The sequence below is a fragment of the Rhamphochromis longiceps genome, linkage group LG10, assembly GCF_057381845.1.
Source record: "Rhamphochromis longiceps isolate RC_006_pf linkage group LG10, R_longiceps_female_GT1.1, whole genome shotgun sequence".
Taxonomy (NCBI): Eukaryota; Metazoa; Chordata; class Actinopteri; order Cichliformes; family Cichlidae; genus Rhamphochromis; species Rhamphochromis longiceps.
In genome coordinates this window covers 6244040-6256807 of record NC_140566.1, presented here as the reverse complement: position 1 = coordinate 6256807, position 12768 = coordinate 6244040, and the positions used below count along the sequence as shown (strand labels likewise).

General features: G+C 40.4%; 1 protein-coding gene across 1 annotated transcript in view; it reads right to left on the bottom strand.

The window, feature by feature from the left end:
• Window positions 1-625: 625 nt before the first annotated feature.
• opcml (opioid binding protein/cell adhesion molecule-like) overlaps window positions 626-12768 on the bottom strand; it is a 277043-nt gene continuing 264900 nt past the window's right edge. The window contains exons 4-7 of the mRNA XM_085419986.1: window positions 10850-10987; window positions 10572-10692; window positions 1587-1738; window positions 626-1281 (exon numbers count right to left, since the gene is read on the bottom strand). Of these exons, the coding sequence (XP_085276112.1) occupies window positions 1181-1281; window positions 1587-1738; window positions 10572-10692; window positions 10850-10987 (512 nt within the window). The 3' untranslated portion in view covers window positions 626-1180. The remainder of the gene's footprint in view (window positions 1282-1586; window positions 1739-10571; window positions 10693-10849; window positions 10988-12768) is intronic.

The following is a 12768-nucleotide window of genomic DNA, read 5'->3' as shown; positions in this document are numbered from 1 at the left end:
AGTACGCGGCCCTTGAGGACCGTTAAGGCTGCGTACCGGTTATTGTCTCCCCAGAAACATTTCCATTGTGTTGTGTGTGCTTTTGCAGCTTTTTTCTTTTTGCAGCATTTTTCTTTTTGCAAGTGTTTTCTGAAGTTGCAGTCCGTTTGGCCTCTCAGGGCCACCGTATTTTAACCATAACTTTAGAAAATTAAATAATAATGATCATAAAAACAGTGTGGAAGGTGGGTTAATATCATGTAACGAGTGCAGCTTTTCAAATTAGCCACAGCACTTTGTGAATCAGGTTGGACACTCTAATGATGCCATCAGCACACTGAACTCTGGGTTTTTCTGTTTCTGTCTGCAGAGAACAAAGCAGCACAACAACCAATTTCTCACTCCTAAATCATACTTCACTAAAGTGAGTCTGAAAATCAGCTTTCAGTGTGTTAGTATGAATATGTCATGAAGCTGCTATGGCACTCTTATTGGGTAGTTCAAAAATGCCATTGGATAAGCATATGCATTTTGATAAACAACAGTGCAGGTATTGTCTGTACACATTTGTACAATTTTTACACACACTACAATGAAAATATAAATTTGGATGCACTATGTGTAGGACTTTGCCTGAGAAATCATGGTGTATAATTTATTGTTCTGAACTGTTTATAATGAAGTATCAGTTATTCTGTTTTGCATACAACTGTAAAAATACAGTAAAATTCAACAATCACATTGCATTTTTCCCTTTTTATCATTTACCTAAAAAAGCTTAATGTTATTGTACAGATATTGAACAGGACATGACACGATAATAATAATAATAATAATAATCTGAATGTACACTTCAGAATTGGGCAATAAACAGTCAACTATCAACAGTTACATGTATTTTTTTTTCCATGTTCACATATAAAAAGGTTGGGGGAGACACGAACTCAGAAGTTCTACCATCATCAAATTAGTGCATTATTTAAAATCTTTGCTTCTGCAGGTTGATGCTTCTCACTCTTGACAAGCCAACAGAGAACAGACTCTGATGCAAAGCCAGAAAAAGGAAAGAAAAACAACAGAGAAAAAGAAAAAAAATAGGGTGGACCACTGGCAATCTTGGGTTTCCATTCTTCTTACTGGACTAAAAGTCTGTTCTTGGTTTTCAATTCTGAGAGAAGCTCCAAGGTGGTAGCATTTCACATTAGAACTTGAGAAGGTAGACTGAGGTTATAGTAAGCAGGAGGCATACAAAGCAATGTGATAGCGCAGCAGCCCCGTTCACGTCATGCATTGCACCAGGACCTGCAAGAGAATAATGCAAAATGTGATTCATCATAAGGGTTATTCAGATCAGTGCTCTAGTATTGACTATCATTAGTTAGAAGTTAAATGTTCATGCGGTTTGGTGCTGGAATTACCATGGAAACTGGCAATCGGTGGAAATAAAAGGTAATTCAATGAATAACATACAGTGGGTGACTTTCAGAATGGCTTTTTTATGTGTAGCTGCTAATATGGAAAAAGTGGTCGCTGACAAAAACAAAACTTTTTTCTTTTTTCTTTAATTCACTGAAGTGAACAACATAACAGAAACATATTTTTCTTACCATAGAGTATTATACTGGCATTAGTGATTCCCATGGTGTTCATAGCAACACAAGTGTAGTTCCCATAGTCTTCTTCTGAGACATTGAAAAAGATAAGCATAGACTGTTTCCCTTGATTCTCTATCTTTACCCCGTTTAGTCCATTGAGGAGCCTATAAGAAAGAGAAAAGCAGTTTTGAAATCTCTGAGAGAATGTGTTTATTTGTAACTTTTGCAAATGCACTCATAAAATATGCTTGATTAAAACTTAGGGAAATGTTTTTTAGATACAAAGCAAAACGCTCTGAATGTTCCTGTTCTCATGCTCTCCTGAATACCTGCAGCTACTGCAGTAACTGTGGATGTGCCACGGTCCGTGTTTTGAGTTTGTACTATTGTTTGATCTTTGATTTCATCATATTTTTACTGCTAGTCTCTTGATTTTGGTTTTCATTATTTCTAGCACCCTAGTTCATTAGTATATCATGATTACTAGCCACATTAGGTTTTGTTTATGTGCCTCCCCTGTGTTCCGTGTTATGTCTAGGCTGTATCCCAATTCAGGGTCTGCAGCCTTAAAGGCCGCATTTTAAGGCCGATTACGTCACAGCGACGCGACGAAGGCTGTCTCAATTCGAAGGCTGCTCGAAATGCGGCCCTCAAATCAGTCCTTCATTTCCCTGAATTTTAAGGATGTGGCGGTGTAGACTTCGTGGCCCAACATATCCCAGAATGCATAGCGCGGCGGTGGGTGTGGATAATTTTGCCGAAAAAAAAAACGGCGGATGAGGGGCGACTGAAGAGTAAACTTTAAGTGAGTACTGAATATTATGTCACTTATTTATGTGCAAATGTTTAATAACGAAGAACATTAAAACATTACTGTTGGCCACATGTCAGCAAAGTTATGTGACATTAGTGACGTTTGTACTAACTTGGTTTTAAAGCCTTTAAAATATACGCCGTTCAATAGCTGACCTTAATCTTACAGAGAATGATCAAAGCTTTGTTTGACAGAAATGAAGGTGAAAATCTTTTGTTCATTTGTTTGTGTGTTTCTACATGTAGAATCGAACAGAGGATCGCAAGTTCGATTCCTGCCTGGGGCGTCTGTATCCAGTAAGGGTCCTAAGGCTAGACCCCCTATGCTAAGCAAGCCTACCGCAGACATGAGCGAGACAGATAAATATGAAGGCATGCCGGCTCGGACGTCGCCCGGATCAACAAGGTCCGCGTCAGGTGTTGAGGAACCAGGGCACCCTGACGAAAAGTGGGCTACTGGAACAAGAAGGCATCGGTGGGCAAGGGACGAAAACAGGGCGTTGTTGGAATGCTACTACGCAAGTAACCCCGGCGGAAGGGGCTACATGAATAGGATGAGGGACCTATGGATATATATATATGTGTATATATATATATATATATGTATATATATGTATATATATATATATATATATATATATATATATATACACATGTGTATATATATGTATATATATATATATATGAATATATATACATGTGTATATATATATATATATATATATATATACATGTATATATGTACATATATATATATATGTACATATATATATACATATATACATACACACACACACATATATATATACACACGCACATATAAAAGTGGGGGAAGGCGAGGAACCATCATGGAAGGACAGGCCCCTGCACGGTATGTACCACCGGCAGATAGAGGAGGTGGCTGATATCCAGAAATCCTACCAGTGGCTGGACAACGCTGGACTGAAAGACAGCACAGAGGCACGAATCATGGCAGCACAAGAACAAGCTCTGAGTACAAGATCCATAGAGGCTGGGGTCTATCACACCAGGCAAGACCCCAGGTGCAGGCTGTGTAAAGATGCCCCTGAGACAATCCAGCACATAACAGCAGGGTGCAAGATGCTAGCAGGCAAGGCATACATGGAACGCCATAACCAAGTGGCCGGCATAGTATACAGAAACATCTGTGCCGAGTATAACCTGGAAGTCCCGGGGTCAAAATGGGAGATGCCCCCAAGGGTGATGGAGAATGACCGAGCTAAGATCCTGTGGGACTTCCAGATACAGACGGACAAAATGGCGGTGGCTAACCATAGTGGTGGTAGACAAACATGAGAAGACGGCCGTAGTGATCGATGTAGCGGTTCCGAATGACAGCAACATCAGGAAGAAGGAACACGAGAAGCTGGAGAAATACCAAGGGCTCAGAGAAGAGCTCGAGAAGATGTGGAGGGTGAAGGTGGTCCCAGTGGTAATCGGAGCACTAGGTGCGGTGACTCCCAAGCTAGGCGAGTGGCTCCAGCAGATCCCGGGAACAACAGCGGAGATCTCTGTCCAGAAGAGCGCAGTCCTAGGAACAGCTAAGATATTGCGCAGGAGCCCCAAGCTCCCAGGCCTCCGGTAGAGGACCCGAGCTTGAAGGATTGACCGCCCACAGGGATAAGTGGGGAAATTTTTTTTTAAATATATATATAAGCATTCAGACAGATTTAGTAATACCAACATATTAAAAGAACAATATTTGTCTCTTATATATAATACATCTATATATACACTGTCAAAGACACTTTGATTTTTTAAGGTGATAGGAAATATAAATAACTGAAACTTGAATCTTGAATGAAGCTCAGTATTTGACACAGAGTTCAAGTTCACTGCTGTAATAACTAATAATGATTATTATAAAAATAACTTTAATATTGGCCATATTCAATGTTCCCTCTAAGCTGCGCGCGTGCACAATTGCGCACTGCTGGCACGGTCTCTGCGCACAGAAAATCTGTGTTGCGCAGAAAAAAATCTAACCTAAATTGAAATCAAAACTTTAACAATTCTGTTTTGCAGTGTTAGTAAGTGATTGGCTGCTCCCGAATGGGATTAGAACGATGCCACCTTATCCCACAGTCCAGCCAGTGATGCGATTCACATTCGTATATACGCAGCTAATCAACGTCGTTGACAGGCTATGACAGCGTCCTTATGTGCCGACACCGGTGTTTTAGCTAGCAAAGCGGCGTGGCTGATGTGGAGTGAAGCCACGTTAATGGCAACATGTACAACCATTGGAGATGTGAGCAGGACAGACGGAACAATTGATGGAAAAAGTGTGGACTTTATACCAGTTTTTAAATTGTGTTGATAGGCCACGTAAAATCTGAGTTATGATAAAAATATATGCAATGTTTGGTTTTCTTCCTGAATACTATCATTGTTTATATTTACTGCGGGAAGAAACGGTAAAAACTGCGTTTTATAAGGAAAATGCTCAAAAGCGCTCTCTGCCTGTCAGCAAAAACAAAACCAAAAACACTCCCACCTTTCCTATTGGTCGAAAAATGTACCATGTCGACCAATCACAAAATGATGGCATTTAGTTGTTAGCCCTTTAAAGCCGGTCAGAGTGGGCACTCTCTGTTTGCATAATTATTTTTAAATCCCTGTAGAACCGGAGCTGCGTAAGCTAGCGCAGTAATTTTTTCTTTACTTACATAAGATGTAAGTTGTACACTTAAACACAATTTGCCGAGCCGATCAGTTATTTGTAACACTTCCCACATTGAAACAGAGGTCAGCGCTAACGATCACATGTCCGCCATTTCCTGTCCGAAACCGGAAGTGATGTCATTTTCGCAGAAAATGTAATTTTTTACTTGTAGGCCTTAAAAGCCTATACTGGTATTTTTATAAGTCATGTTTGACTTTATGCTTTTCTGAATAGTTTCTGGGAGGCTTACAACTCGAATTGCACTGCTGGAAATAGTTTATTTTGATGCACATGCTGTTTTCTTTGCAAATTTGCATCATATGATTGTTTTTCATTTTTCCTACAGTATATAAAAATTGCTGTATCTCAAAAATAAAACTATGAAGACACTCAAAATAAATTTCCTGTTGTTGTAAACTTTTTTTTTTGCAACTTTTTTGTATTTAAAGTTTTGAGGGGTAAGCCTCTTAAATTTCTCCGAGTAGAAATATATGTAAAAAAAACAAAAACGATTTTCAATTTTTTTGTAGTTTATTGCACATTTTTGCAATTAATGTAGTTACTATGGACTTAATGCATACATATTATTAAAATATGGGCTATAACAGTTGTATTGATGTATAGCAACTTGAAATGCTCCCAAAAATGGCACTACAGCATGTAAAAATATAAAGTAAGCTCTGGTGGACTTGGTTCTACGGTAGGTCTTAAAGGGTTAAGAAACGGGGGGAAGTTTTAGGAGTGACAGCTGTGTTTTGAGATGTGAGAGATTTGAGACGTTTAGCGCAAATCTTTTGTAGTTAGTGTGTAGTGTAGTCAATAGTTGTGTTGTGTGTGTCAGAACAATGAGGCGATGGCTGAATGTTACAGGTGTTACAGGAGTGATACATTTCCTGCTGTCAGGCCTGCAGGTATTAGGCTGGTGTTCTCCTTTATCTCATAGTGGACAGAAATTATTTTTTGAAGTGGCACAAATAATTTGTGTGGCATCAGATTTGATGCAGAACAGCTGATTGTTCTGTAAATAGTTTGAAATGTTTATTTTAAAAAACGCCTTGGCTGCATTTTTAGTTAAACGGCTCCAAAAAATGTTGTTGTTTGCATAATTCAGTTAATTATATAGTTAGTTCTTCAAAAAAGTAACCATATAATTAATTGCTCAACATAGGTCATTATATACTGTATTTTGCAGACAGAGAGTTACAGGACTCTCTCCCAGACCACAGACTGGGAGAGAGTGACCGAGCCCCAGGCCGAGAGGCCGAGGGCACCCCACCCCCGAAGTGGCCCGAGCGAGCCCCAGGCTCCAGGCCCCGACAAGCAGCCACCAGGAGTGAGCCGGTGTGTACCTGGATGCCCATCCCCGGACACAAAGAGCCACCAATGAACTGATGTATGAGGGCGTCTGCCACCGGCAGGGGAAGTGGTAGGGGGAGATAGGCCTCCATACCTTGGAGGGCCTGAGATGTCCCTAGAGAGGTGGCATCTGATACCCGACCTGACATATAGACACAGACAAACAGGCACACACAGATACAAACATCCATTCCCACCCTCATGCTCTCATATGCAATTACTCAACACTCAACCAACGTGGAGACAGACATAAAGAGACACTGTACACGCAATCACACTCCCCAAGCGTACTCTAAGCCCCAGGTCTAGGTACCCTTGCCCCTGGAGGGGGAAACTGCACCCAGACCCAGGTAGTGTTACCCTTTTCCCTGGGGTGGAGAGAAGCTGACTGCCCTAAACAACTAAATGCCATGTTGCCATATCATTCTTTGATTGGTCGACATGGTACATTTTTCGACCAATAGGAAAGGGTGGGGGTTTTTTTGGTGTTGTTTTTGCTCACAGGCGGAGAGTGCTTTTGAGCATTTTCCTGATAAAACACAGTTTTTACCGTTTCTTCCCGCAGTAAATATAAACAACGATAGTATTCAGGAAGAAAATTGCATTGCATATATTTTTATCATAACTCAGATTTTACGTGGCCTATCAACACAATTTAAAAACTGGTATAAAGTCCACACTTTTTCTGTCAATTGTTCCGTCTGTCCTGCTCACATCTCCAATAATTGTACATGTTGTCATTAACGTGGCTTCACTCCACATCAGCCACGCCGCTTTGCTAGCTAAAACACCGGTGTCGGCACATACGGACGCTGTCATAGCCTGTCATTGACATTGATTAGCTGCGTATATACGAATGTGAATCGCATTATTGACTGGACTATGGGATAAGGTGGCATCGTTCTAATCCCATACGGGAGCAGCCAGTCACTTACTGACTAACACTGCAAAACAGAATTGTTAAAGTTTTCATTTTAAATTCAATTCAGGTTTGATGGTTTTTTATGTGCGCAACACAGATTTTCTGTGCGCAGAGACCGTGCCAGCAGTGCGCAATTGCGCACGCGCGCAGCTTAGAGGGAACATTGCTGGTCAGTACCGAAAAGAAGCACAACATTCATATTGTTACAGTTCCGTGGTCTCAGCCTCAAATATTCAAATCAAACAAACGTCATGTAAAAACAAACAAACAAATGAACTCTCTATTTCTTTTCTTCATTTCTGTGAAACAATGCTGTATGAAATGTTTTCAGCGGGTATCATGACAGAGGATAGACCTTTCGATTTCACAAGCCTCATATTTCCGGCCTTCTCGGCCTTCAAGGACGCAGCCCAAGTAGACAGTGAAGGCTGCGTCCTCCAGGGCTGCAGACCCTGAATTGGGATACAGCCATAGTGTGTGCTCACCTTTGCTCGTTCTCGTCCGTCTGCGTATCATTCTGTGTGTCATCCCACATGTTCTAACAACGTTTCATGGTTTCAGGTTTATTTAGTTAGTTTTCCTGGTTTAGGTCTTTCTTATTTTCTTTCTTTGCCATGTCTGCTTCTGTTTGTATTATCACCGTTTGAAAATAAAGCTCACTCACAGTAATGCCAGTGACTGCACTTGGGTCCATCTCTTATAACTTCACACATCTGCCGCTGCAGCCGTGACAGGATGTATTTGTTTAAAAGCCCGCCTTCCATTTCCCACATTTCATTTCCTGTTTCTTTTCTACAGTTTCGCTGTTTTTTTACATTTATTTTATCACTCCTCTCTATCACTACAGGGAGTGCAGAATTATTAGGCAAATGAGTATTTTGTCCACATCACCCTCTTCATGCATGTTGTCTTACTCCAAGCTGTATAGGCTCGAAAGCCTACTACCAATTAAGCATATTAGGTGATGTGCATCTCTGTAATGAGAAGGGGTGTGGTCTAATGACATCAACACCCTATATCAGGTGTGCATAATTATTAGGCAACTTCCTTTCCTTTGGCAAAATGGGTCAAAAGAAGGACTTGACAGGCTCAGAAAAGTCAAAAATAGTGAGATATCTTGCAGAGGGATGCAGCAGTCTCAAAATTGCAAAGCTTCTGAGGCGTGATCATCGAACAATCAAGCGTTTCATTCAAAATAGTCAACAGGGTCGCAAGAAGCATGTGGAAAAACCAAGGCGCAAAATAATTGCCCATGAACTGAGAAAAGTCAAGCGTGCAGCTGCCAAGATGCCACTTGCCACCAGTTTGGCCATATTTCAGAGCTGCAACATCACTGGAGTGCCCAAAAGCACAAGGTGTGCAATACTCAGAGACATGGCCAAGGTAAGAAAGGCTGAAAGACGACCACCACTGAACAAGACACACAAGCTGAAACGTCAAGACTGGGCCAAGAAATATCTCAAGACTGGTTTTTCTAAGGTTTTATGGACTGATGAAATGAGAGTGAGTCTTGATGGGCCAGATGGATAGGCCCGTGGCTGGATTGGTAAAGGGCAGAGAGCTCCAGTCCGACTCAGACGCCAGCAAGGTGGAGGTGGAGTACTGGTTTGGGCTGGTATCATCAAAGATGAGCTTGTGGGGCCTTTTCGGGTTGAGGATGGAGTCAAGCTCAACTCCCAGTCCTACTGCCAGTTTCTGGAAGACACCTTCTTCAAGCAGTGGTACAGGAAGAAGTCTGCATCCTTCAAGAAAAACATGATTTTCATGCAGGACAATGCTCCATCACACGCATCCAAGTACTCCACAGCGTGGCTGGCAAGAAAGGGTATAAAAGAAGAAAAACTAATGACATGGCCTCCTTGTTCACCTGATCTGAACCCCATTGAGAACCTGTGGTCCATCATCAAATGTGAGATTTACAAGGAGGGAAAACAGTACACCTCTCTGAACAGTGTCTGGGAGGCTGTGGTTGCTGCTGCACACAATGTTGATGGTGAACAGATCAAAACACTGACAGAATCCATGGATGGCAGGCTTTTGAGTGTCCTTGCAAAGAAAGGTGGCTATATTGGTCGCTGATTTGTTTTTGAATGTCAGAAATGTATATTTGTGAATGTGGAGATGTTATATTGGTTTCACTGGTAAAAATAAATAATTGAACTGGGTATATATTTGTTTTTTGTTAAGTTGCCTAATAATTATGCACAGTAATAGTCACCTGCACACACAGATATCCCCCTAAAATAGCTAAAACTAAACACAAACTAAAAATTACTTCCAAAAACATTCAGCTTTGATATTAATGAGTTTTTTGGGTTCATTGAGAACATGGTTGTTGTTCAATAATACAATTATTCCTCAAAAATACAACTTGCCTAATAATTCTGCACTCCCTGTACTTATTTCATCTTATAGGGACAGGAAATGCTGCTGTCACTTTCAGGGACCATTTAACAGTCACCATAGCCATTGTTTGTATTTACTCTTCTCATAAATGTATTTCCAGTTTCAAGTCATCAGTTGGAAAAAGCTACTTTATATTAGATTATTATCTAAACATTTGAGCCCAGCACCCTACTGACATAAACTAATTATAGAGAAACAAATAAATGGTAAATGGCTTGCATTTGTATAGCGTTTTACTTAGTCCCTAAGGACCCCAAAGTGCTTTACACTACATTCAGTCATCCACCCATTCACACACTGGTGATGACAAGCTACATTGTAGCCACAACTGCCCTGGGGCGCACTGACAGAGGCGAGGCTGCCGGACACTGGCGCCACCAGGGCCTCTGACCACTAGTATTTAGTATCTTGCCCAAGGATATTTGGCATGCAGCTAGGAGGCAGCCTGGGATTGAACCACTGACCTTCTGATTAGTGCCTGACTTGCTCTGCCACCTGAGCTACAGCCACCCCAAATAATTTTCCTTTGGTATCCATGACTTTTTGCAAATTATCTAACTAACTGTTTTTTCTAATAGTGTGATTAAATTTTGATGTAGTCCACTGATAGAAGAATGCAGGGCACAAGTTATCTTATCTCAAAAACATGATTTTAAACAGTGATATGAGTGAACATCATTACTTTCAGCAAAGATCATGTCGAATGAATTAAGACCACAGCGTACAGCAGAACACGTGTGTTTGTAAGCCTGTAATACTGAGGTCAAACAATTCAGAGCATGTCGAAATCATAGAGCTCAGGGAAGAAACATGCCTGCGGTCTTCTTTGTACCACTCAAAATCTGCCCTTGGGACAGCAGAGGCTTCACATTGCAGAATTCCTTTTTGTCCAACTGAAGTGCCTGTACTCCTCGCTTTAGAAATGAAGGGAGGATCTGGAAAACAAAAAAATACCAGTCATATGTTTTCATATGACTGTTTCTTCAAATTGAAATTGTGCCCTCAACTGTCCTCACTCAGTGTTAGTTTAACTCTGCACCCTCCCACCCTTTGATGTCCTATATAGCCTGAGTGTGATAGCCTGGCCCTTACAGTTGACGGTGACTTGCACTGTCCTGACATCCGGGCTTGAGATGTCATTAGATGCAATGCATTCATAAGATCCCGACTGTTCTTTGGTGATGGCTGTGAGCATCAGGTGCTCCCCCTCTGTCACAAATTTATGGGTGCCTGTAGAGAAAGAAACAAAGCAAAAGAAAAAAAACAGTGCATGAGTTAATGTTTCAATTCAATTCGATTAGCTCTATGACATATGATCCTGTACTCATTTCAGAAGAAAAAAACCAGTCTGCCGCTGTGGACCTGACCAAAAAAGTTAAACAGCTTTGGTAGGCAGCAGCCGAGGGCAAGTCGACCCTCTGACCACCACCAGTAGGCAACGGGTGAAGTATCTTGCCCAAGGACACAACGACCAAGACTGTCCAAGCCGGGGCTTGAACCGGCAACCTTCCGATTACAAGGCGAACTCCCAACTCTTGAGCCACGCTCGAGGTTATAGGTATGTATATGTTTTTGTATATGTATATGTTTTTCTCTAAATATGTAAACAAGATGACTGACCCAATGCAACACAGCCAAGATTACCAGCTCAGATAATCAGTTAATAATGCAAATATGACATAGTAATATGGTAATCCAGTTGCAGAAACTAATGTTTGCATCATGTTTTGAAAAGATATTATAGGATAATGGTAAATTTTCAAATGGTCTGTTGCAACTTAACAGATTGAACAAACTTGTGATTATCCTTGTTAAAAAACTTAATTAAAGAAAAAAGAACCCAGAAACAGGAAAGCCCTCTTTTTCTCTCAAACATCTCCAGATGGCAGACAGCTCAGGGCATGCACTCAATACACAAAGAAAATACACTAATTGCACTGAAACAAGCCCACTTGAGGAACACCATAAATTACCCCTGACACCAACAATGTTAAAAGCATGTTTTCATGGCAGAGAGAGAGACTTTAAGCCACTGCTGTGTGGGTGGGAAAATGGATAGGAGCACTAATCCCAATCAGTAGAAATGTCAATCTAGCAATATCACAACATTAGCATAATGCCATTATGTTTTTTTAATCCTCAGCTGCAGACACTGCTGCAGCTGGCAGGGGATTCAGTAAAAAGGTTGAGGGCTAGGGATAATCAGCTTCTTGCATGAAACCAGGGAACTGCGAACTCAGGTAATTAACATTTTCATCAACTGTAACTATGTAGATTAGTGACAAAATGCTGTTGAGTTACTAGTTAGAACTATCTGAGATCTCAATGATGGAAAGATGGAAAACAAGTGCCACCCATTGGAGGGTAACTACAAATGTGAACTCAGTTCTTGATTTGTGTAATTAATTATGTAATCTATGTTTTCCATTTTCATGCAAACTATAAATTCAAGGAAATATGACTCTAATTAACATAAATGGTTAAAATTGCTGAAATGCTGATGATTTTCCTGTGATTCTTGCTAAGGAAATTCCAGCACTGTTTGCATAGAATAAAATGTTTGTGCGCTGTAGAGTTCTTTGGGAATTCAAGGAGAATAAAAAAAAGCTCTGCATAAATACCAGTCCTTATCCCCTTTTGCATCACATATTTCTCTATGCGGGAAAAAGCTTAGGTATTCTATGTGATCACTAAATCTAAGTTAATAATAAGGTGGACAATATATATATTTTTTAAAAATGTTACTAAACTACTTTGGGGATTCAACATTTTTGTTCATACTAAAGTGGTTAAATTTAAATCAGTCTGGCAAGTTGTATCCAAATTTCTAAATGTAAATAATATTTGTGGCCAAATCAGCAAAATAGTATCACCACACTGTGCTTTATTATTGTTAAAAGCCTAAATTTTGCTTAAAGCATCTAATAAAAAAAACATAGATGCATGTTACTTCTTTTTTGTTGTGTTTTTGTTTTTTTGTGTTAGGTTTTATAGAACGATTCTTATTTCGT